General features: G+C 44.7%; 1 protein-coding gene across 1 annotated transcript in view; it reads left to right on the top strand.

Moving 5' to 3' along the window:
* Nucleotides 1-15120, top strand: part of LOC133116333 (NACHT, LRR and PYD domains-containing protein 12-like) — a 47284-nt gene extending 32164 nt beyond the window's left edge. The window contains exons 7-8 of the mRNA XM_061225772.1: nt 10339-10512; nt 14943-15120. Of these exons, the coding sequence (XP_061081756.1) occupies nt 10339-10512; nt 14943-15120 (352 nt within the window). The remainder of the gene's footprint in view (nt 1-10338; nt 10513-14942) is intronic.
* Nucleotides 15121-27235: the final 12115 nt, after the last annotated feature.

The following is a 27235-nucleotide window of genomic DNA, read 5'->3' as shown; positions in this document are numbered from 1 at the left end:
AGGGTGTAAACAGAAAAATGGAAACGTATAAAAAACCGTATATAAAAATTGGCATGTACTTGGCTATGAATTTCTCGACATTGTAATGAGGACTCCTGCACTAGAATCATTAAAGTTCAGCTTGTTTAGGAAGCCTAAATAGCTAGGAGGTAGGTCTTTGAGTAGACAATACAAAAATTGTACAAAAGAAATGGGTTCCATTATATGGACTGTTGACAATATCTGAATCTATGACTCAGTGGTAATAAATGAGCATACTTGCAGAAGTCACTCTAAGCAAAGCGCTGGTTTAGATTACACTGTGAATATTTAGATATTCAATGTGTTACTTGCTGGCTACAGCTGTCATGCCGTGTAACTACCACAAACAAAACAAAGCCCAAAATATAGGTTGATTCAACTAACCAACCAACTAGAACAAGTTGACAGCATACATAATTTGCTTTAATTATCTGTAATAAAGGCAAACAGAAACACACAGGTTCTCAACGATCTCCGTTAAGACTATACTAAACTTAACAGCCTGTCCACGTGGTCACAACACGGTGTTTTCCTGCAGGTTTCCAGTGTTGGAGCATGAGAACCGGGGTCCTTTATGTTGTGGTTACAATTTCTGGCGGTTGTTCCTTAAAATAAATTGAATAGGCCCTGGTCCTTATCTTTGTTGTGCAGGTAGCAGTTGAATGTGTACTTCCCTCTAGGGTCTTTCAGCGCACTTATCCCTGGTTATGGGTATGCACTTTGTTGTACGTCGCTCTGGATAAGAGCGTCTGCCAAATGCCATTAATGTAATGTAATGTAATGTAATGTAATGAATCAAGAAAGGAATAAGGGGCAAGGATCGTTGTTGCTTACTTTTATTAACCTGGTAGGGGGAAGGGAATCTTCATACCTGGACTGTGTGACGAGGCTTAAGAACACTGAGCACACAGATGATTTCATCAGATGTGAATCAGGTTCTTAAAGTCACTGTTTGTGTATGGACTGTCAGATCGCTTGTGGTAGCTACAGAGGCTAGTTGGTTGTCATCTGTGACCAGTCACCATGCACCAGAAATCACATTAGCTGCTTCATCACGTAGTAGATGCATTTGGTATCATGATGCATTTGGTGTTCTCTTTTGACCTGTATACAGTGTTGGGGAAGTAATCTATTACAAATTACTTACTTGAAATTCTAATTAGATCACATTAGTCCCTGAGATGCTTTTTTCACTTGAGCGTATTTGGATGAAATGCTTAAATTATGTGTGTAGGCATTCTAAAAATCACCGCCAGTGTAGCTGTTTCCTAGATATGGGGCAAAACCTCTCAAAAGAAACATGTCCCTGTCATGGTGGGAGGTAATTCTCACTGGTGCCACTAGTTGGCCGAGGATTATTGTTTCCACCTGTTCCTCGTTTACGCCAGGGGAATTACCTCCCGGGAGAGTATTTAAGACCAGCAGGGACTAGTTTCTGTGCTTTTGTGTTCAACCGTTCGCCCTTGGCACAAAGCCGGTAAAGCGCCCGGTAGACGCTAACCCTATACGAGTCAGGTACGGTGCTGGTGGATAATTCTCTCATTGCTAAAAAGGAGAAATATCTAAAAGGTAAGGAAGGCGTACAGCTGGAAGTGTTGTGTGTGCTGGCGCCTTCCTCAAGGGTTTTGTTTTTCTTTTGGACTCGTGTGAGTCGATGGTAGAGGGACGTTGTCCCCGGTGTTGTATTTTGGTTTGCATTTTTGTCCCGAGCTGCGCCTCGAGGTTTTTATTTTCGTGCCTAGCTTTTCTCGCTAGGTTGTATTTTCTTTTGGTTTTCACTCAGTGCCCAGCTATTTGGCACGGTACCAAAGTATTGGATCGCCCTAGTTATTTAAGGGTTGTTTTACGTTCTCTAGCCGTTTTTTTAGCTACTTCTCTGTTTACGATTTCTAAATTTGGTTTGTTTAATTTCCTTTCCTCCCATTGTTCCGGGAGAGATCCTGTTCCTAGCTGGGTATCCCTATTTCGGTTCTCCCTGGGATTTAGTGACTGACACGTTCGCGTGTCGGTTAAAAAAGGTTCTACCTTTGGTCGCCCCTGGCTCTCCGCTTAGCTTCCAACGCTACAGAACACAAAAGCCACCATGGAGAGACCAGCGACCAGTACTGGAAGGGAGATGGGAGACTCCCCACGAGAAGCGGTGGTAGCCGCTCAGCAGGCTAGGCTAGCTAGGCAGGGGCAGGCGCTGCAGGAATTGCACACCCAGCAGACAGCTACCACCGAGCAGCAGACCATGGTTTTTCAGAGGCAGGACGAGATCCTGTCTAGGCTGGGCAGGCAGCAAGAGGTGTTGATGGAGCTTGCCGATAGTTTTCGATTACTGGCAAGCGAGTTCCATTCCCCACAAGCTCAGGCACCACATCCCTACAACCCTCAGCCACTCACTTCCTCCCCTTCTACGGGATCCGCATCCCAGCCCAGTTCACCACTAATACGGGAACCTAAGTTACAGTTGCCGTTGCGGTACGGGGGAGAGGCGGGTAGATGTAGGGGGTTTCTTTCCCAGTGCTTAATTTTTTTTAAAGCCCAACCCTCACGATTCTCAACCGAGGATTCCCAAGTAGCGTTTATTTTATCCCTGTTGACCGGGACCGCTCTGGCCTGGGCAGATCCGCTGATTCGGGCACAATCCCCCCTAATGAGCAGCTCCCAGCTCCTAATGCAGGAGATGACAAGAGTATTCGACCACAATGTCACGGGTAAAGAGGCGGCGGCCCGATTAACGTGGATGAGGCAGGGAACTCAGAGTGTGGCAGAGTTTTCAGTGGCGTTCCAGGCTCTGGCAGGGGAGACGGGGTGGGCGGACGAACCGCTAATGACACTCTTTACATGTGCACTGTCAGACTCGGTCAGGGACGCGCTGGCCACAGTGGAGCCACCGGGGAATTTAGGCTCACTAATATCGACAGCGATTCGTATTGATAACCGGGTTCGGGAACGTGAGCGAGAGAGAGCCGGCAGAATGGGCAGTTTCAATTGGCCGGTTCCGCCCTCCCTGAGCCAGTTTACAGAGGCGGAGCAGAGACAGGGGGAACACAAATTGGAGGAACCCATGCAGCTTGACAGCACCACGCTGGCGCGTCCTAGGAGGCGGCCTGGGAGAGAATGGTTGTGCTTCTTTTGTAAACGGCCAGGGCACTTAATAAAAAACTGTCCTAACCGGAAAGCAAAAGAGCAGTCCCACTAGTGGAGCGAGAGTCACTAGTGGGACCAGGTGCAGGTATTAGCTTTCGCACAGTGCTTCCCGTCGAACTGACGTGGAAGGGGGCCGTAGTGAGGACAGAAGCTTTTATCGACTCTGGGGCAGTGGACAACTTTATTGACCGTCAGTGGGCTAGGCAAAATAATCTGCCGGTTCGGTCTGTACCGCAGCCCCAATCCATTACGGCGCTGGACGGCCGCCCATTGGGTTCCGGGGTGGTTCGTCACAAAACGGAGCGAGTGGTTATGCGTATCCCGTTTGGGGGGCACCGGGAACGTATATATTTTTATTTGGTGGAATCTCCGGTTTATCCGATTATTTTAGGACATGTCTGGTTGGTAAAGCATCAGCCACAAATAAACTGGGGTAACGGGAGCAACCCGGTGTCCCGGTGGGGTCCGCAGTGTGATGAGCACTCCAATCATGTGTATAACTCCTCGACCCCTCCTATTGAGACTGACATAGGGTCCGAATTGGACGAGGAGGAGGCTAGGGAGCCCCATAATCCTAGTGTCAGGGTACCTGAGGGGGAGGAGGAGCAGGAGGGGAGTCTGGAGTGGGACTCCGTGTGATTGGAATCGTCTTACTGACGACGGGGAGGGCAGTGAGGGCTCTGATTGGGACACTGAGAGCTTGTTTCAGACCTCAGGTAGTGGGGGTGAGGAACGTATGGTTGGGGCTATCGAATTTCCGCTACCAACCAACGTTCCGAGGGTATATGGCGAGCTGGCAGAGGTATTCAGCAAGCAGCGCGCGACCACACTACCACCGCATCGGTCATACGACTGTGTGATCGAGTTACACCCAGGGACAGTCCCACCCCGGGGCGCACTCTATTCTTTGTCAGTGCCTGAGAGCAAGGCAATGAAAGAATACATTCGCGAAGCCTTAGCGAATGGTTTTATCAGACCATCATCGTCACCAGCGGGAGCGGGATTTTTTTTTGTTAAAAAGAAGGATGGCAGTCTTAGGCCATGTATTGATTACCGGGGACTAAACGCGATCACAGTCAAGAATAGATATCCCTTACCGCTGATGAACTCTGCGTTTGAGCGCCTGCAGGCGGCATCGGTGTTCACAAAATTAGATCTCCGTAACGCGTACAATTTGGTTCGCATACGAGAGGGCGACGAATGGAAGACCGCGTTTAACACACACTCTGGCCATTATGAGTATCGCGTCATGCCATTCGGTCTTACCAACGCCCCCGCAGTGTTTCAGGCGTTAGTAAATGATGTGCTCAGAGAAATGCTGGAGAGGTTTGTATTCGTCTATCTGGATGATATCCTGATCTTCTCCGCCACTATCTCTGAGCATATTCGCCACGTGAGACTAGTGTTGTCGCGTCTTTTGGAGGCTCGCCTTTTTGTGAAGGCTGAAAAGTGCGTGTTTCACGCTAATTCGGTATCTTTCCTGGGGTTCATTGTATCTGCGGGGAAAACCGAGATGGACCCGAATAAAATCTCTGCGGTAAAGAATTGGCCTACCCCGGAATCGGTTAAGCAGGTGCAGAGGTTCCTAGGCTTCGCCAATTTTTACCGTCGTTTTATCCGTAATTTTAGCACCGTAGTCGCACCCATTACCGCGCTCACAAAGAAGGGCCCGACGCGTTTTGTATGGACAGCTCGTGCGGAAGCTGCGTTCATTGAGTTAAAGAATAGGTTCTGTTCGGAACCTATTTTAATAACTCCGAATCCCTCCCTACCATTCATTGTAGAGGTTGACGCCTCTGAGCTGGGGGTAGGGGCTATTTTGTCTCAACGGTCCCCCCAAGACCAAAAGGTGCACCCTTGTGCGTTTTTCTCGCGGTCGCTGTCCCAACCCGAGAGAAACTACGATGTGGGAGACAGGGAGCTGCTAGCGGTCAAACTAGCTTTGGAGGAGTGGCGGCATTGGCTGGAGGGGGCGGAGCATCCGTTCACAGTGTGGACGGACCATAAAAACTTGGAGTATATTCAATCGGCTAAGACTCGCAACTCGCGCCAGGCCCGCTGGGCGCTGTTTTTTGCGCGTTTTTCTTTTACTGTGACGTACCGCCCCGGGTCCAAGAACACCAAGCCAGATGCCCTCTCACGGGTTTTTGACAAGGCGGATAGGGAGCACGAGCCTGAACCCATTCTGTCCGGGGCTCAAATTGTGGCGCCTGTGGTTTGGAGGGTGGAGTCGGCAGTGCGGAGAGCACTGCGCCAAGATCCGGGTCCAGGGGGGGGTCCACCTAGTAGCCTTTTTGTGCCTGCGGGGGTCCGTTCCCAAGTACTACAATGGGGACATGCCTCACGGCTGGCGGGGCATCCCGGGGTCCACCGCACCAAAGATTTGGTGTCTCGACGGTTCTGGTGGCCCGGGATGGAAAAGGATGTCCGGGAATTCGTAGCCGCGTGTCCAGTTTGCGCACGCAGCAAGGGCTCCCACCGACCACCATCAGGGTGGCTACGTCCGTTACCCATCCCGAAGCGCCCATGGAGTCACATCGCACTAGACTTTATCACGGGGTTGCCACCATCGGACGGTAAAACGGTCATTCTAGTGGTGGTGGACCGTTTTTCCAAGGCGGCTCATTTTGTGGCACTGCCAAGATTACCATCGGCAGGGGAGACCGCTAGGTTGGTGGTAGATCATGTGTTTAGACTTCACGGTCTCCCACAGGACGTGGTTTCTGATCGCGGACCCCAGTTCGCTTCCCGGTTCTGGCGTGCGTTCTGCTCTCTGTTGGGGGCCTCGGTGAGCCTTTCGTCTGGCTTCCACCCAGAGACCAACGGACAGACAGAACGCACTAACCAAACTCTCGAGAACACGCTCCGGTGTCTGGCTATGGACAACCCCACGTCATGGAGCCGCCAGCTCACGTGGGCGGAGTACGCCCACAATACGTTACTAAATGTGTCCACAGGTCTCTCACCGTTTGAGGTACAATTTGGCTATCCCCCGCCTCTGTTCCCGGAGCTAGAGAGAGGGGGCGCAGTGCCCTCTGCTGAGGCCTTTGTTCGGCGGTGCCGGGCCACATGGAGGAAAGTGCGAGTGGCCCTTTTAAGAGCTACGGCCAACCAGAAAAGGCTGGCCGACAGGCGTCGTCGAGCAGCGCCCTGCTATAGGGTGGGGCAGCGGGTATGGCTGTCCACACGCGATCTGCCATTGAGGGTCGAGTCGCGTAAGCTTGCCCCTCGATACGTGGGGCCTTTTAAAATTATTCGGAAGATCAACCCCGTCACGGTGCGCCTCCAGTTGCCTCGCTCTATGAGGATCCACCCTACCTTCCATGTTTCCCGTCTCAAGCCCGTGTCGACGAGCGTACTGGCACCTGCGGAAGTTCCTCCACCACCCCCTCGATTAATTGACGGGGGCCCGGTCTTCACCGTCCGTCGCATCCTGGCGGAACGTCGCGTAGGCAGAGGGAGACAATACCTTATAGATTGGGAAGGTTTCGGGCCGGAGGAACGCTGTTGGGTTCCCTCTAGGGACATTTTAGACCCCGAACTGATTCGTGAGTTTCACAGGTGGGGGGCTAAAGGAGCGTCTGGGATCGCTCCTTAGTAGGGGGGTCCTGTCATGGTGGGAGGTAATTCTCACTGGTGCCACTAGTTGGATTACCATTGATAGATCTCTTTGCTAGAAATCTGACCCATTGCCTATTACAAACTTCCTTATCCCTGCTGCATCTGTTTGCTGGCTTTTGAACCTCGCCTGTCTGACCTGTTATCTGGTAATAAAGACCTTTATTACAACAAAACCTCTGTCTGAGTCTCGCATCTGGATCCCCTCTATGTGAGCCATGATACATTTCTTAGAAGTGGGTTCTGTTGTCTGTCCCTTCTCTGAGCTAAATCAATTATTACATTTGAGTAGATGTGATCACAAAATTTTTTGGAGGTTCTGAGAGTAGGGGCAGTCGCATTTAATTTCGGCCTGTAACAGGCAGAGATGTCATTTGTACCATAATCCATAGTGCTTTTCACACAACCGCCACCAGGTGGCAAATCCCTGACTCCACAGTTTAGTTCCAATCTTCAAGCAGCAGTATTTCATATCAATCGGTGGCCCACAGCCCCATCCCCTGAGCCCAGTTAGTGGGTCTCAACAGCCCTCTCTCCTGAGAAGTCCAAGCCAAACAGCCTCTGCTCCTGCTTAAGACTGCTGCAGGCTGATCAGCAGTGCAGCACACCTGTGGCTCCTGCTTGTTGGGGGAAATGCTGGCCACTTGTGTGAGGTGTGAGGAGCGCTCCATGGTCCTGACCAATTCAATGGGATAATATTGGTCTTCCAGCACCATCCCTTAGGCCCCGTGGCAGTAGTATGGCAGCTCTCCATGGTGCTGTCGGTGCTTCTGCAGTTCTGTGGGGCATCAATCTGTTATCAGGGCAGCACAACATTTAAAGAGTCTAATTTCATATAACCATGGATTTTTCAATCAATGATATTTATGTAGCATTCAGTTCATCTCCTTTTTTAATGCATGATTTTTATTTCATGTTTATCATATTGTACAATACACCCAAACATACAATAAATACAAATAATATTACACCACACTACATAACACGGACAAAAAATTAAAAACGTTACAAAGACAGTAGTACCACACTACCTTCCCTTCTCTACTGGTCTGGGCCGACCAAGAATCTCCATAATAGGGCCCATAAATTCTCCTTTGTTATCTGACTCCATTTTAAAGTAGAATTTAATCATGCCTGACACTCCACTCTCACACTATGCCACCAGTACTCAATGTATGCTCCCAGGATTAGCACTATTGCTGAAAAAGGTATAAAATGAATTAGAGCCATGGAGATCATACAAGTTAAAAGTAAGAATTTCTTAACAGGCCATTATCTTAGAATTCAGCAGTCAATTAATACAGAAATGAAGAAGACAAATACACAGTCAATAATCAGTGGTGCGGCCTGTAGCATAGTGGTTAAGGTAAATGACTGGGACACGCATGGTCGGAGATTCTAATTCTGGTGTAGCCACAATAAGATCTGCACAGCTGTTGGGCCCTTGAGTGAGGCCCTTAACCCTGCATTGCTCCTGGGGAGGACTGTCTCCTGCTTAGTCTACTGAACTGTATGTTGCTCTGGATAAGAGCATCTGCCAAATGCCAGTAATGTAATGTAATCTTACCCAGTCTTAACTACACACAAACACAGAAAACGCACATGTGGGAAGTTGGATGTGATCTTCCCTGATTGGTTTGTCTTCCTTCCTTTTATGTGTTATTTTATGTTTCCCTACATCCTCTGGCTTTGCTTGCACTATTAAAACTGACTGTACTGGTGTGACAAGGGCACATGTCCACCCCAGTGAACTGGCAGGAAGTTCCAAGCATTTTCCCCGCACTGCCAATACATGTCTAATGCAATAGCGGTTCCATTTCCTCAATCAGTCTCTTCAGTTAAATTAGTGTTAGTCATTTCCCGCACATCGGTGAGATTTAAGGTTAAATTACAATGAGTAGTTGTTCCTATATCTAAACTACCGCTTCCTTTGAAGCAGACAGGAAAAAGGGTTCTAGGTCGTATTTTGGCAATAATTTTTACAGGGGATTGGTGCTCGGTAGTTTGGGGTGGCCATTCCAAAAGATATTGCAACATGGGCCCATTTTCCTGGTGTCAGCATATCTGGTTGTGTGGTGTTGCGTGGGGCAGTGCAGTGTGCAGCATTTCCCACTGAGCAAGCTAGCTCTAATGATTTATTCTGGGAATGAGGTTGGGCGAAAAGAAAGTTAGGGGAAGCAATGGAGTGAGGCATTATAGCACATACATAGCAGCCTGTGGTTATTTTAGCTTGTCCTTGTGCGGAGTGATTAATGTACCTCCACCAAACGTTTGAGTGGAAGGAGACATATTCAGCTCTGTGGAGCCATGATACATTTCTTAGAAGTGGGTTCTGTTGTCTGTCCCTTCTCTGAGCTAAATCAATTATTACATTTGAGTAGATGTGATCACAACATTTTTTGGAAATACTTATTTCATATGAAAATATGATATTAAATTAATAAAATGTATATGATGTTGTTATTGTGGATTATTTTGTGAAATTCTGTCTCTCAATGTTAAAATGTACCTATAATATAAATTCTACACAGTTCCATTCTTTGTAAGTGGGCAAATGTACAAAATCAGCAAGGGATCAAATAATTATTGCTCTCACTGTATGTGGGAATTCCTTACATATTTTGTTCTTTCAATTCACAAAAGTTCGCAAAGGGATAATGAGAATTGTGAAACTGCACTTCTGCGGTGTACTCAGTACCATCAAATTTCCTAAATGACTCCCTGCAGGGATGACATGATATTGTGGTGTCCGGGGGTACAGGCTGGCCAACCAGGGGGTCCCAGCATGGGTCAGCCACTTCCGGGTTGGCAAAATAACTTTTTTTAATTATTCAAGCGCTGTTGCCTAAAATTGTCATTGAGAATGTGTTACTTGACTCGTGAACAATGTTAAGTGTTTAATAAAACATATGGATGTATGTTGAAAGTGCATGTTACCCTGTGTGGGGTTTGGGGGTGGCCGGGGGACTATCGGCTGGCAGGCAGCCCATGTCGCCCATACCAAAATCCACACCTGCAAAAGAGGATCCCCAAAGTCAAAGAAACCAACAAAGATAAATAAGGCAAAAATAAATAAAACTATGAGACAATAACATAATGGTAGCCTCGAGATTTTTTGGAAAGACAAATGTCCCAGAATTAAACTACAAACCATACAAACATAGGTGAAACGTCATCTGGAGGACTATCTTTAACAAAATAAAAAATATATTTTTGGTCTTTGATTTTACGCCAAATTACAACTTGGATAGGTCCTAATGCATCAGTCTCCTGGTGACCTGTTGAAGAAAGGCTGGTACATCCTCAGGGAAACATTAGTTTCTAGAAAGGTGGATGCTGTTAAAATCAGCTGATCAGTACAAACATGAACTTAACATTAAAGTAACCAAATCTGCTAATTTATTTACTGTGGACAGGACTGAAGCTGAAGTGTGTGTGTGTGTGTGTGTGTGTGTGTGTGTGTGTGTGTGTGTGTGTGTGTGTGTGTGTGTGTGTGTGTGTGTGTGTGTGTGTGTGTGTGTGTGTGTGTGTGTGTGTGTGTGTGTGTGTGTGATTTCCCTGCAGGCTGGGTCGGTGTGATCTCACAGAGGGCTGCTGTGATGTTCTGGCCTCAGTCCTGCGCTCTCCTCACTCAGAGCTGAGTGATCTAGACCTCCAATTCAACAGCCTGCAGGAGTCAGGAGTGAGAGCGCTCTCTGCTGGACTGGAGGACCCACACTGTAAACTACAGAGACTGGGGTGAGTACAAGCACAAACCCCTTCAAGCAAAAAGTGCAGTCCAGTGTGAGAAAATAGAACAGGACCATTCCAAATGTCAATTCAAATTAAGGACACTGCGGCATCTGTTGTAATTGCAATTAAAAAAAAAAAAATTCATCATGTTTTCAGCTTCATACTCGTTTTACGTTTTTGTACAAGAACCTTCTAAAATTTAGGGGGTCATCACTTTAAAAGTACAGAGTTGCATGAAATGGCCATAATTCTACCAGGAAACTGCCAAATCATTTCATATTTGCTATCTTGGGAGTATTCAAATCTGTTGTCAAAAACATTCTTCTTATTTCATTTCAAAGATATTGGGCCTTAAATGTAATTTTATTTTTCACAAGAAGCCATTTTCGAAGCATCATAGCTCAAAAAAGTAAACTCATTTTTGTCTGTGGAAGTCTCAGAGACCTGAGTCATATAAAAAATGACAATCTGGTTATTAGCAATGACAATATAACTCAGGAATAATGCAATAAAGTTAATTTACGCTTATTTTTACACTGAAAAGGGGTGTCATAAATGTGCCACCATCCTCAACTTTGGATACATTGAAGATTCACTCAAAAACATCTTTCATGAAACAAATTGTCAGGGAGTCTTGATAGGTTTGGTTTCTATGGCAACTTCATATGCTGTACCAAGCAAGAATAAATGCAATAGCCCAAAACAACTTTTGAAGTCTTTTAGGGCTAAAATAATCTTTTATTATGAAACTAATAATTTCAAGTACATTGTATTTTTGAAGTAAAGTACCGTTTGTGACAGCTACAGTGATTTTGGCGAGTTGCTTCTCCAGTAAGAATTCTGCTAGCTGGGAAAATATAATTTGGAGGTTCTGAGAGTAGGGGCAGCCGCATTTAATTTCGGCCTGTAACAGGCAGAGATGTCATTTGTACCATAATCCATAGTGCTTTTCACACAACCGCCACCAGGTGGCAAATCCCTGACTCCACAGTTTAGTTCCAATCTTCAAGCAGCAGTATTTCATATCAATCGGTGGCCCACAGCCCCTTCCCCTGAGCCCAGTTAGTGGGTCTCAACAGCCCTCTCTCCTGAGAAGTCCAAGCCAAACAGCCTCTGCTCCTGCTTAAGACTGCTGCAGGCTGATCAGCAGTGCAGCACACCTGTGGCTCCTGCTTGTTGGGGGAAATGCTGGCCACTTGTGTGAGGTGTGAGGAGCGCTCCATGGTCCTGGCCAATTCAATGGGATAATATTGGTCTTCCAGCGACATCCCTTAGGCCCTGTGGCAGTAGTATGGCAGCTCTCCATGGTGCTGTCGGTGCTTCTGCAGTTCTGTGGGGCACCGATCTGTTATCAGGGCAGCACAACATTTAAAGAGTCTAATTTCATATAACCATGGATTTTTCAATCAATGATATTTATGTAGCATTCAGTTCATCTCCTTTTTTAATGCATGATTTTTATTTCATGTTTATCATATTGTACAATACACCCAAACATACAATAAATACAAATAATATTACACCACACACTACATAACACGGACAAAAAATTAAAAACGTTACAAAGACAGTAGTACCACACTACCTTCCGCTCTCTACTGGTCCAGGCTGACCAAGAATCTCCATAATAGGGCCCATACATTTACCTTTGTTATCTGACTCCATTTTAAAGTAGAATTTAATCATGCCTGACACTCCACTCTCCCTTATATGCCACCAGTACTCAATGTATGCTCCCAGGATTAGCACTATTGCTGAAAAAGGTATAAAATGAATTAGAGCCATGGAGATCACACAAGTTAAAAGTAAGAATTTCTTAACAGGCCATTATCTTAGAATTCAGCAGTCAATTAATACAGAAATGAAGAAGACAAATACACAGTCAATAATCAGTGGTGCGGCCTGTAGCATAGTGGTTAAGGTAAATGACTGGGACACGCATGGTCGGAGATTCTAATCCTGGTGTAGCCACAATAAGATCTGCACAGCTGTTGGGCCCTTGAGCGAGGCCCTTAACCCTGCATTGCTCCTGGGGAGGACTGTCTCCTGCTTAGTCTACTGAACTGTATGTTGCTCTGGATAAGAGCATCTGCCAAATGCCAGTAATGTAATCTTACCCAGCCTTAACTACACACAGAAAACGCACATGTGGGAAGTTGGATGTGATCTTCCCTGATTGGTTTGTCTTCCTTCCTTTTATGTGTTATTTTATGTTTCCCTACATCCTCTGGCTTTGCTTGCACTATTAAAACTGACTGTACTGGTGTGACAGGGGCACACATCCACCCCAGTGAACTGGCAGGAAGTTCCAAGCATTTTCCCCGCACTGCCAATACATGTCTAGTGCAATAGCGGTTCCATTTCCTCAATCGGTCTCTTCAGTTAAATTAGTGTTAGTAATTTCCCGCACATCGGTGACATTTAAGGTTAAATTACAATGAGTAGTTGTTCCTATATCTAAACTACCGCTTCCTTTGAAGCAGACAGGAAAAAGGGTTCTGGGTCGTATTTTGGCAATCATTTTTACAGGGGATTGGTGCTCGGTAGTTTGGGGTGGCCATTCCAAAAGGTATTGCAACATGGGCCCATTTTCCTGGTGTCAGCATACCTGGTTGTGTGGTGTTGCGTGGGGCAGTGCAGTGTGCAGCATTTCCCACTGAGCAAGCTAGCTCTAATGATTTATTCTGGGAATGTGGTTGGGCCAAAAGAAAGGTAGGGGGAGCAGTGGAGTGAGGCATTATAGCACATACATAGCAGTCTGTGGTTATTTTAGCTTGTCCTTGTGCGGAGTGATTAATGTACCTCCACCAAACGTTTGAGTGGAAGGAGACATATTCAGCTCTGTGGAGCCATGATACATTTCTTAGAAGTGGGTTCTGTTGTCTGTCCCTTCTCTGAGCTAAATCAATTATTACATTTGAGTAGATGTGATCACAAAATTTTTTGGAAATACTTATTTCATGTGAAAATATGATATTAAATTTAGAAAATGTATATGATGTTGTTATTGTGGATTATTTTGTGATATTCTGTCTCTGTGTTAAAATGTACCTATAATATAAATTCTACACAGTTCCATTCTTTGTAAGTGGGCAAATGTACAAAATCAGCAAGGGATCAAATAATTATTGCTCTCACTGTATGTGGGGATTCCTTACATATTTTGTTTTTTCAATTCACAAAAGTTTGCAAAGGGATAATGAGAATTGTGAAACTGCACTTCTGCGGTGTAAACAGTACCATCAAATTTCCTAAATGACTCCCTGCAGGGATGCCATGATATTGTGGTGTCCGGGGGTACAGGCTGGCCAACCAGGGGGTCCCAGCATGGGTCAGCCACTTCCGGGTTGGCAAAATAACTTTTTAAATTATTCAAGCGCTGTTGCCTAAAATTGTCATTGAGAATGTGTTACTTGACTCGTGAACAATGTTAAGTGTTTAATAAAACATATGGATGTATGTTGAAAGTGCATGTTACCCTGTGTGGGGTTTGGGGGTGGCCGGGGGACTATCGGCTGGCAGGCAGCCCATGTCGCCCATACCAAAATCCACACCTACAAAAGAGGATCCCCAAAGTCAAAGAAACCAACAAAGATAAATAAGGCAAAAATAAATAAAACTATGAGACAATAACATAATGGTAGCCTCGAGATTTTTTGGAAAGACAAATGTCCCAGAATTAAACTACAAACCATACAAACATAGGTGAAACGTCATCTGGAGGACTATCTTTAACAAAATAAAAAATATATTTTTGGTCTTTGATTTTACGCCAAATTACAACTTGGATAGGTCCTAATGCATCAGTCTCCTGGTGACCTGTTGAAGAAAGGCTGGTACATCCTCAGGGAAACATTAGTTTCTAGAAAGGTGGATGCTGTTAAAATCAGCTCATCAGTACAAACATGAACTTAACATTAAAGTAAACAAATCTGCTAATTTATTTACTGTGGACAGGACTGAAGCTGCCTCACAGCAAGGAGGTCCTGGGTTCGAATCCCCGTCGGCCGGGGCCTCTCTGTGCGGAGTTTGCATGTTCTCCCCGTGTCTGCGTGGGTTTCCTCCGGGTACTCCGGTTTCCTCCCACAGTCCAAAGACATGCACATTAGGCTGATTGGAGAGTCTAAATTGCCCATAGGTATGAGTGTGTGAGTGAATGGTGTGAGTGAATGGTGTGTGTGCCCTGAGATAGACTGGCGACCTGTCCAGGGTGTATTCCTGCCTTTCGCCCAATGTATGCTGGGATAGGCTCCAGCCCCCCTGCGACCCTGATCAGGATAAGCGGGTTCAGATAATGGATGGATGGATGGATGGATGGAGGACTGAAGCTGAAGTGAGTGAGTGTGTGTGTGTGTGTGTGTGTGTGTGTGTGTGTGTGTGTGTCTGTCTGCGTGTGCATGCATGCATTTGTGATTGCGTGTGTGATTTCCCTGCAGGCTGGAATGGTGTGATCTCACAGAGGGCTGCTGTGATGTTCTGGCCTCAGTCCTGCGCTCTCCTCACTCAGAGTTGAGAGATCTGGAGCTCAGAGACAACGAGCTGCAGGATTCAGGAGTGAGAGCACTCTCTGCTGGACTGGAGCACCCACACTGTAAACTACAGAGACTGGGGTGAGTATGAGCACAAACCCCTTCAACCAAAAAGGAGTCCAATATGAGAAAATAGAACAGGGCCACTCCAAAGTGCACCGCAGTAGTACCACAAGACAGTAGTACCACACTGCCTTCCGCTCTCTACTGGTCCGGGCTGACCAGGAATCTCCACAATAGGCCCAATAAATGTACCTTTGTTATCTGACTCCATTTTAAACTAGAATTTAGAATTTGGTTTTCATCATGCGTGACACTCGACTCTCCCTTATATGCCACCATTACTCAATATATGCTCCATATATATTAGCACTATTGCTGAAAAAGGTATACAATGAATTACAGCCATGGAGATCACGCAAGTTAAAAGTAAGAATTTCATAATGACCTACCTACCTTAACAGGCAGGTAGGTCATTTTCTTAGAATATAACAGTCAATTAATACAGAAATGAAGAAGACAAATACAAAGTCAATAATCTTACCCAGCCTGCTTAACTACACCCAAACACAGAAAATGCACATGTGGGAAGTGGGATGCGATATTCCCTGATTGGTTTGTCTTCCTTCCTTTTATGTGTTATTTTATGTTTCCCTACATCCTCTGGCTTTGTTGAATGATGAAAACGGACTGTACTGGTTTGACAAGGGCCCATACCCCCCCCCCCCCATTTAACTGGCAGGCAGTTCCAAGCATTTTCCCCACACTGCCAATACATGTCTAGTCCTTTTCCTAAATCAGTCCCTTCAGTTAAATTAGTGTTCGTCATTTCCCGCATATTGGTGACATTTAAGGTTATAATACATTGGGTAGTTGTTCCCATATCTAAGGTATTGCAACATGGCCCCATTTTCCTGGTGTCAGCATACCTGGTTGTGTGGTGTTGGGTGGGGCACTGCTGTGTGCAGCATTTCCCACTGAGCAAGCTAGCTCTAATGATTTATTCTGGGAATGTGGTTGGGCGAAAAGAAAGTTAGGGGAAGCAATGGAGTGAGGCATTATAGCACATACATAGCAGCCTGTGGTTATTTTAGCTTGTCCTTGTGCGGAGTGATTAATGTACCTCCACCAAACGTTTGAGTGGAAGGAGACATATTCAGCTCTGTGGAGCCATGATACATTTCTTAGAAGTGGGTTCTGTTGTCTGTCCCTTCTCTGAGCTAATTCAATTATTACATTTGAGTAGATGTGATCACAAAATTTTTTGGAGGTTCTGAGAGTAGGGGCAGCCGCATTTAATTTCGGCCTGTAACAGGCAGAGATGTCATTTGTACCATAATCCATAGTGCTTTTCACACAACCGCCACCAGGTGGCAAATCCCTGACTCCACAGTTTAGTTCCAATCTTCAAGCAGCAGTATTTCATATCAATCGGTGGCCCACAGCCCCTTCCCCTGAGCCCAGTTAGTGGGTCTCAACAGCCCTCTCTCCTGAGAAGTCCAAGCCAAACAGCCTCTGCTCCTGCTTAAGACTGCTGCAGGCTGATCAGCAGTGCAGCACACCTGTGGCTCCTGCTTGTTGGGGGAAATGCTGGCCACTTGTGTGAGGTGTGAGGAGCGCTCCATGGTCCTGACCAATTCAATGGGATAATATTGGTCTTCCAGCGCCATCCCTTAGGCCCTGTGGCAGTAGTATGGCAGCTCTCCATGGTGCTGTCGGTGCTTCTGCAGTTCTGTGGGGCACTGATCTGTTATCAGGGCAGCACAACATTTAAAGAGTCTAATTTCATATAACCATGGATTTTTCAATCAATAATATTTATGTAGCATTCAGTTCATCTCCTTTTTTAATGCATGATTTTTATTTCATGTTTATCATATTGTACAATGCACCCAAACATACAATAAATACAAATAATATTACACCACACTACATAACACGGACAAAAAATTAAAAACGTTACAAAGACAGTAGTACCACACTACCTTCCGCTCTCTACTGGTCTGGGCCGACCAAGAATCTCCATAATAGGGCCCATACATTTACCTTTGTTATCTGACTCCATTTTAAAGTAGAATTTAATCATGCCTGACACTCCACTCTCCCTTATATGCCACCAGTACTCAATGTATGCTCCCAGGATTAGCACTATTGCTGAAAAAGGTATAAAATGAATTAGAGCCATGGAGATCACACAAGTTAAAAGTAAGAATTTCTTAACAGGCCATTATCTTAGAATTCAGCAGTCAATTAATACAGAAATGAAGAAGACAAATACACAGTCAATAATCAGTGGTGCGGCCTGTAGCAATAGTGGTTAAGGTAAATGACTGGGACACGCATGGTCGGAGATTCTAAACCTGGTGTAGCCACAATAAGATCTGCACAGCTGTTGGGCCCTTGAGTGAGGCCCTTAACCCTGCATTGCTCCTGGGGAGGACTGTCTCCTGCTTAGTCTACTGAACTGTATGTTGCTCTGGATAAGAGCATCTGCCAAATGCCAGTAATGTAATGTAATCTTACCCAGTCTTAACTACACACAAACACAGAAAACGCACATGTGGGAAGTTGGATGTGATCTTCCCTGATTGGTTTGTCTTCCTTCCTTTTATGTGTTATTTTATGTTTCCCTACATCCTCTGGCTTTGCTTGCACTATTAAAACTGACTGTACTGGTGTGACAAGGGCACATGTCCACCCTAGTGAACTGGCAGGAAGTTCCAAGCATTTTCCCCGCACTGCCAATACATGTCTAATGCAATAGCGGTTCCATTTCCTCAATCAGTCTCTTCAGTTAAATTAGTGTTAGTCATTTCCCGCACATCGGTGAGATTTAAGGTTAAATTACAATGAGTAGTTGTTCCTATATCTAAACTACCGCTTCCTTTGAAGCAGACAGGAAAAAGGGTTCTGGGTCGTATTTTGGCAATAATTTTTACAGGGGATTGGTGCTCGGTAGTTTGGGGTGGCCATTCCAAAAGATATTGCAACATGGGCCCATTTTCCTGGTGTCAGCATACCTGGTTGTGTGGTGTTGCGTGGGGCAGTGCAGTGTGCAGCATTTCCCACTGAGCAAGCTAGCTCTAATGATTTATTCTGGGAATGAGGTTGGGCGAAAAGAAAGTTAGGGGAAGCAATGGAGTGAGGCATTATAGCACATACATAGCAGCCTGTGGTTATTTTAGCTTGTCCTTGTGCGGAGTGATTAATGTACCTCCACCAAACGTTTGAGTGGAAGGAGACATATTCAGCTCTGTGGAGCCATGATACATTTCTTAGAAGTGGGTTCTGTTGTCTGTCCCTTCTCTGAGCTAAATCAATTATTACATTTGAGTAGATGTGATCACAACATTTTTTGGAAATACTTATTTCATATGAAAATATGATATTAAATTAATAAAATGTATATGATGTTGTTATTGTGGATTATTTTGTGATATTCTGTCTCTCAATGTTAAAATGTACCTATAATATAAATTCTACACAGTTCCATTCTTTGTAAGTGGGCAAATGTACAAAATCAGCAAGGGATCAAATAATTATTGCTCTCACTGTATGTGGGAATTCCTTACATATTTTGTTCTTTCAATTCACAAAAGTTTGCAAAGGGATAATGAGAATTGTGAAACTGCACTTCTGCGGTGTAAACAGTACCATCAAATTTCCTAAATGACTCCATGCAGGGATGCCATGATATTGTGGTGTCCGGGGGTACAGGCTGGCCAACCAGGGGGTCCCAGCATGGGTCAGCCACTTCCGGGTTGGCAAAATAACTTTTTTTAATTATTCAAGCGCTGTTGCCTAAAATTGTCATTGAGAATGTGTTACTTGACTCGTGAACAATGTTAAGTGTTTAATAAAACATATGGATGTATGTTGAAAGTGCATGTTACCCTGTGTGGGGTTTGGGGGTGGCCGGGGGACTATCGGCTGGCAGGCAGCCCATGTCGCCCATACCAAAATCCACACCTACAAAAGAGGATCCCCAAAGTCAAAGAAACCAACAAAGATAAATAAGGCAAAAATAAATAAAACTATGAGACAATAACATAATGGTAGCCTCGAGATTTTTTGGAAAGACAAATGTCCCAGAATTAAACTACAAACCATACAAACATAGGTGAAACGTCATCTGGAGGACTATCTTTAACAAAAAAAAAATATATATTTTTGGTCTTTGATTTTACGCCAAATTACAACTTGGATAGGTCCTAATGCATCAGCCTCCTGGTGACCTGTTGAAGAAAGGCTGGTACATCCTCAGGGAAACATTAGTTTCTAGAAAGGTGGATGCTGTTAAAATCAGCTGATCAGTACAAAATGAACTTAACATTAAAGTAAACAAATCTGCTAATTTATTTACTGTGGACAGGACTGAAGCTGAAGTGTGTGTGTGTGTGTGTGTGTGTGTGTGCGTGTGCGTGTGCGTGTGCGTGTGCGTGTGCGTGTGCGTGTGCGTGTGCGTGTGCGTGTGCGTGTGTGTGAGAGATTTCCCTGCAGGCTGGGTGGGTGTGATCTCACAGAGGGCTGCTGTGATGTTCTGGCCTCAGTCCTGCGCTCTCCTCACTCAGAGCTGAGTGATCTGGAGCTCAGAGGCAACAGCCTGCAGGAGTCAGGAGTGAGAGCGCTCTCTGCTGGACTGGAGGACCCACACTGTAAACTACAGAGACTGGGGTGAGTACAAGCACAAACCCCTTCAAGCAAAAAGTGCAGTCCAGTGTGAGAAAATAGAACAGGACCATTCCAAATGTCAATTCAAATTAAGGACACTGCGGCATCTGTTGTAATTGCAATTAAAAAAAAAAAAATTCATCATGTTTTCAGCTTCATACTCGTTTTACGTTTTTGTACAAGAACCTTCTAAAATTTAGGGGGTCATCACTTTAAAAGTACAGAGTTGCATGAAATGGCCATAATTCTACCAGGAAACTGCCAAATCATTTCATATTTGCTATCTTGGGAGTATTCAAATCTGTTGTCAAAAACATTCTTCTTATTTCATTTCAAAGATATTGGGCCTTAAATGTAATTTTATTTTTCACAAGAAGCCATTTTCGAAGCATCATAGCTCAAAAAAGTAAACTCATTTTTGTCTGTGGAAGTCTCAGAGACCTGAGTCATATAAAAAATGACAATCTGGTTATTAGCAATGACAATATAACTCAGGAATAATGCAATAAAGTTAATTTACGCTTATTTTTACACTGAAAAGGGGTGTCATAAATGTGCCACCATCCTCAACTTTGGATACATTGAAGATTCACTCAAAAACATCTTTCATGAAACAAATTGTCAGGGAGTCTTGATAGGTTTGGTTTCTATGGCAACTTCATATGCTGTACCAAGCAAGAATAAATGCAATAGCCCAAAACAACTTTTGAAGTCTTTTAGGGCTAAAATAATCTTTTATTATGAAACTAATAATTTCAAGTACATTGTATTTTTGAAGTAAAGTACCGTTTGTGACAGCTACAGTGATTTTGGCGAGTTGCTTCTCCAGTAAGAATTCTGCTAGCTGGGAAAATATAATTTGGAGGTTCTGAGAGTAGGGGCAGCCGCATTTAATTTCGGCCTGTAACAGGCAGAGATGTCATTTGTACCATAATCCATAGTGCTTTTCACACAACCGCCACCAGGTGGCAAGTCCCTGACTCCACAGTTTAGTTCCAATCTTCAAGCAGCAGTATTTCATATCAATCGGTGGCCCACAGCCCCTTCCCCTGAGCCCAGTTAGTGGGTCTCAACAGCCCTCTCTCCTGAGAAGTCCAAGCCAAACAGCCTCTGCTCCTGCTTAAGACTGCTGCAGGCTGATCAGCAGTGCAGCACACCTGTGGCTCCTGCTTGTTGGGGGAAATGCTGGCCACTTGTGTGAGGTGTGAGGAGCGCTCCATGGTCCTGACCAATTCAATGGGATAATATTGGTCTTCCAGCGACATCCCTTAGGCCCTGTGGCAGTAGTATGGCAGCTCTCCATGGTGCTGTCGGTGCTTCTGCAGTTCTGTGGGGCATCAATCTGTTATCAGGGCAGCACAACATTTAAAGAGTCTAATTTCATATAACCATGGATTTTTCAATCAATGATATTTATGTAGCATTCAGTTCATCTCCTTTTTTAATGCATTTTTATTTCATGTTTATCATATTGTACAATACAGCCAAACATACAAAAAAGAAAAAACAACGACAGTAGTACCACACTACCTTCCGCTCTCTACTGGTCCGGGCTGACCAAGAATCTCCACAATAGGGACAATAAATTTACCTGACTCCATTTTAAAGTATAATTTAATCATGCCTGACACTCCACTCTCCCTTCTATGCCACCAGTACTCAATGTATGCTCCCAGGATTAGCACTATTGCTGAAAAAGGTATAAAATGAATTAGAGCCATGGAGATCACACAAGTTAAAAGTAAGAATTTCTTAACAGGCCAGTATCTTAGAATTCAGCAGTCAATTAATACAGAAATGAAGAAGACAAATACAAAGTCAATAATCAGTGGTGCGGCCTGTAGCATAGCGGTTAAGGTAAATGACTGGGACACGCATGGTCGGAGATTCTAATTCTGGTGTAGCCACAATAAAATCTGCACAGCTGTTGGGCCCTTGAACGAGGCCCTTAACCCTGCATTGCTCCAGGGGAGTATTGTCTCCTGCTTAGTCTACTGAACTGTATGTTGCTCTGGATAAGAGCATCTGCCAAATGCCAGTAATGTAATGTAATCTTACCCAGTCTTAACTACACACAAACACAGAAAACGCACATGTGGGAAGTTGGATGTGATCTTCCCTGATTGGTTTGTCTTCCTTCCTTTTATGTGTTATTTTATGTTTCCCTACATCCTCTGGCTTTGCTTGCACTATTAAAACTAACTGTACTGGTGTGACAGGGGCACATATCTGGAGGACTATCTTTAACAAATTAAAAAATATATTTTTGGTCTTTGATTTTACACCAAATTACAACTTGGATAGGTCCTAATGCATCAATCTCCTGGTGACCTGTTGAAGAAAGGCTGGTATATCCTCAGGGAAACATTAGTTTCTAGAAAGGTGGATGCTGTTAAAATCAGCTGATCAGTACAAACATGAACTTAACATTAAAGTAAACAAATCTGCTAATTTATTTACTGTGGACAGGACTGAAGCTGAAGTGTGTGTGTGTGTGTGTGTGTGCGTGTGTGTGCGTGTGTGTGCGTGTGTGTGCGTGTGTGTGCGCGTGTGTGCGCGTGTGTGCGCGTGTGTGCGCGTGTGTGCGCGTGTGTGCGCGTGTGTGCGCGTGTGTGCGCGTGTGTGCGCGTGTGTGCGCGTGTGTGCGCGCATGCATGTGTGCTTGCGTGTGTGATTTCCCTGCAGGCTGGGTTGGTGTAATCTCACAGAGGGCTGCTGTGATGTTCTGGCCTCAGTCCTGCGCTCTCCTCACTCAGTGCTGAAAGACCTAGAGCTCAGCGGCAACAACCTGCAGGAGTCAGGAGTGAGAGCGCTCTCTGCTGGACTGGAGGACCCACACTGTAAATTACAGAGACTGGGGTGAGTATGAGCACAAACCCCTTCAACCAAAAAGGAGTCCAATGTGAGAAAATAGAACAGGGCCACTCCAAAGTGCACCGCAGTAGTACCACAAGACAGTAGTACCACACTGCCTTCCGCTCTCTACTGGTCCGGGCTGACCAAGAATCTCCACAATAGGGCCAATAAATGTACCTTTATCTGACTCCATTTTAAACTAGAATTTAGAATTTGGTTTTCATCATGCGTGACACTCGACTCTCCCTTATATGCCACCATTACTCAATATATGCTCCATATATATTAGCACTATTGCTGAAAAAGGTATACAATGAATTACAGCCATGGAGATCACGCAAGTTAAAAGTAAGAATTTCATAATGACCTACCTACCTTAACAGGCAGGTAGGTCATTTTCTTAGAATATAACAGTCAATTAATACAGAAATGAAGAAGACAAATACAAAGTCAATAATCTTACCCAGCCTGCTTAACTACACCCAAACACAGAAAATGCACATGTGGGAAGTGGGATGCGATCTTCCCTCATTGGTTTGTCTTCCTTCCTTTTATGTGTTATTTTATGTTTCCCTACATCCTCTGGCTTTGCTTGAATGATGAAAACGGACTGTACTGGTGTGACAAGGGCACATATCCCCCCCCCAGTGAACTGGCAGGCAGTTCGAAGCATTTTCCCCACACTGCCAATACATGTCTAGTCCATTTCCTAAATCAGTCCCTTCAGTTAAATTAGTGTTCGTCATTTCCCGGATATTGGTGACATTTAAGGTTATATTACATTGGGTAGTTGTTCCCATATCTAAGGTATTGCAACATGGCCCCATTTTCCTGGTGTCAGCATACCTGGTTGTGTGGTGTTGGGTGGGGCACTGCTGTGTGCAGCATTTCCCACTAAGCAAGCTAGCTCAAATGATTCATTCTGGGAATGTGGTTGCGCTAAAAGAAAGGTAGGGGAAGCAGTGGAGTGAGGCATTATAGCACATACATAGCAGTCTATAATTATTTTAGCTTGTCCTTGTGCGGAGTGATTAATGTACCTCCACCAAACGTTTGAGTGGAAGGAGACATATTCAGCTCTGTGGAGCCATGATACATTTCTTAGAAGTGGGTTCTGTTGTCTGTCCCTTCTCTGAGCTAATTCAATTATTACATTTGAGTAGATGTGATCACAAAATTTTTTGGAGGTTCTGAGAGTAGGGGCAGCCGCATTTAATTTCGGCCTGTAACAGGCAGAGATGTCATTTGTACCATAATCCATAGTGCTTTTCACACAACCGCCACCAGGTGGCAAATCCCTGACTCCACAGTTTAGTTCCAATCTTCAAGCAGCAGTATTTCATATCAATCGGTGGCCCACAGCCCCTTCCCCTGAGCCCAGTTAGTGGGTCTCAACAGCCCTCTCTCCTGAGAAGTCCAAGCCAAACAGCCTCTGCTCCTGCTTAAGACTGCTGCAGGCTGATCAGCAGTGCAGCACACCTGTGGCTCCTGCTTGTTGGGGGAAATGCTGGCCACTTGTGTGAGGTGTGAGGAGCGCTCCATGGTCCTGACCAATTCAATGGGATAATATTGGTCTTCCAGCGACATCCCTTAGGCCCTGTGGCAGTAGTATGGCAGCTCTCCATGGTGCTGTCGGTGCTTCTGCAGTTCTGTGGGGCACCGATCTGTTATCAGGGCAGCACAACATTTAAAGAGTCTAATTTCATATAACCATGGATTTTTCAATCAATAATATTTATGTAGCATTCAGTTCATCTCCTTTTTTAATGCATGATTTTTATTTCATGTTTATCATATTGTACAATGCACCCAAACATACAATAAATACAAATAATATTACACCACACTACATAACACGGACAAAAAATTAAAAACGTTACAAAGACAGTAGTACCACACTACCTTCCGCTCTCTACCTGTCTGGGCCGACCAAGAATCTCCATAATAGGGCCCATACATTTACCTTTGTTATCTGACTCCATTTTAAAGTAGAATTTAATCATGCCTGACACTCCACTCTCCCTTATATGCCACCAGTACTCAATGTATGCTCCCAGGATTAGCACTATTGCTGAAAAAGGTATAAAATGAATTAGAGCCATGGAGATCACACAAGTTAAAAGTAAGAATTTCTTAACAGGCCATTATCTTAGAATTCAGCAGTCAATTAATACAGAAATGAAGAAGACAAATACACAGTCAATAATCAGTGGTGCGGCCTGTAGCAATAGTGGTTAAGGTAAATGACTGGGACACGCATGGTCGGAGATTCTAAACCTGGTGTAGCCACAATAAGATCTGCACAGCTGTTGGGCCCTTGAGTGAGGCCCTTAACCCTGCATTGCTCCTGGGGAGGACTGTCTCCTGCTTAGTCTACTGAACTGTATGTTGCTCTGGATAAGAGCATCTGCCAAATGCCAGTAATGTAATGTAATCTTACCCAGTCTTAACTACACACAAACACAGAAAACGCACATGTGGGAAGTTGGATGTGATCTTCCCTGATTGGTTTGTCTTCCTTCCTTTTATGTGTTATTTTATGTTTCCCTACATCCTCTGGCTTTGCTTGCACTATTAAAACTGACTGTACTGGTGTGACAAGGGCACATGTCCACCCTAGTGAACTGGCAGGAAGTTCCAAGCATTTTCCCCGCACTGCCAATACATGTCTAATGCAATAGCGGTTCCATTTCCTCAATCAGTCTCTTCAGTTAAATTAGTGTTAGTCATTTCCCGCACATCGGTGAGATTTAAGGTTAAATTACAATGAGTAGTTGTTCCTATATCTAAACTACCGCTTCCTTTGAAGCAGACAGGAAAAAGGGTTCTGGGTCGTATTTTGGCAATAATTTTTACAGGGGATTGGTGCTCGGTAGTTTGGGGTGGCCATTCCAAAAGATATTGCAACATGGGCCCATTTTCCTGGTGTCAGCATACCTGGTTGTGTGGTGTTGCGTGGGGCAGTGCAGTGTGCAGCATTTCCCACTGAGCAAGCTAGCTCTAATGATTTATTCTGGGAATGAGGTTGGGCGAAAAGAAAGTTAGGGGAAGCAATGGAGTGAGGCATTATAGCACATACATAGCAGCCTGTGGTTATTTTAGCTTGTCCTTGTGCGGAGTGATTAATGTACCTCCACCAAACGTTTGAGTGGAAGGAGACATATTCAGCTCTGTGGAGCCATGATACATTTCTTAGAAGTGGGTTCTGTTGTCTGTCCCTTCTCTGAGCTAAATCAATTATTACATTTGAGTAGATGTGATCACAACATTTTTTGGAAATACTTATTTCATATGAAAATATGATATTAAATTAATAAAATGTATATGATGTTGTTATTGTGGATTATTTTGTGATATTCTGTCTCTCAATGTTAAAATGTACCTATAATATAAATTCTACACATTTCCATTCTTTGTAAGTGGGCAAATGTACAAAATCAGCAAGGGATCAAATAATTATTGCTCTCACTGTATGTGGGAATTCCTTACATATTTTGTTCTTTCAATTCACAAAAGTTTGCAAAGGTATAATGAGAATTGTGAAACTGCACTTCTGCGGTGTACTCAGTACCATCAAATTTCCTAAATGACTCCCTGCAGGGATGACATGATATTGTGGTGTCCGGGGGTACAGGCTGGCCAACCAGGGGGTCCCAGCATGGGTCAGCCACTTCCGGGTTGGCAAAATAACTTTTTAAATTATTCAAGCGCTGTTGCCTAAAATTGTCATTGAGAATGTGTTACTTGACTCGTGAACAATGTTAAGTGTTTAATAAAACATATGGATGTATGTTGAAAGTGCATGTTACCCTGTGTGGGGTTTGGGGGTGGCCGGGGGACTATCGGCTGGCAGGCAGCCCATGTCGCCCATACCAAAATCCACACCTGCAAAAGAGGATCCCCAAAGTCAAAGAAACCAACAAAGATAAATAAGGCAAAAATAAATAAAACTATGAGACAATAACATAATGGTAGCCTCGAGATTTTTTGGAAAGACAAATGTCCCAGAATTAAACTACAAACCATACAAACATAGGTGAAACGTCATCTGGAGGACTATCTTTAACAAAAAATATATATATATTTTTGGTCTTTGATTTTACGCCAAATTACAACTTGGATAGGTCCTAATGCATCAGCCTCCTGGTGACCTGTTGAAGAAAGGCTGGTACATCCTCAGGGAAACATTAGTTTCTAGAATGGTGGATGCTGTTAAAATCAGCTGATCAGTACAAAATGAACTTAACATTAAAGTAAACAAATCTGTTAATTTATTTACTGTGGACAGGACTGAAGCTGAAGTGTGTGCGTGTGTGCGTGTGTGCGTGTGTGTGTGTGTGTGTGTGTGTGTGTGTGTGTGTGTGTGTGCGTGTGTGTGTGCGTGTGCGTGTGCGTGTGCGTGTGCGTGTGCGTGTGCGTGTGCGTGTGCGTGTGCGTGTGCGTGTGCGTGTGTGTGTGTGCGCGCGCGCATGCATGCGTGTATGATTTCCCTGCAGGCTGGGTTGGTGTAATCTCACAGAGGGCTGCTGTGATGTTCTGGCCTCAGTCCTGCGCTCTCCTCACTCAGAGCTGAGTGATCTAGACCTCCAATTCAACAGCCTGCAGGAGTCAGGAGTGAGAGCGCTCTCTGCTGGACTGGAGGACCCACACTGTAAACTACAGAGACTGGGGTG

The sequence above is a fragment of the Conger conger genome, chromosome 17 (assembly GCF_963514075.1).
Source record: "Conger conger chromosome 17, fConCon1.1, whole genome shotgun sequence".
Taxonomy (NCBI): domain Eukaryota; kingdom Metazoa; phylum Chordata; class Actinopteri; order Anguilliformes; family Congridae; genus Conger; species Conger conger.
The sequence above is the reverse complement of the archived record's forward strand: the minus strand, read 5'-3'. Positions and strand labels throughout refer to the sequence as shown.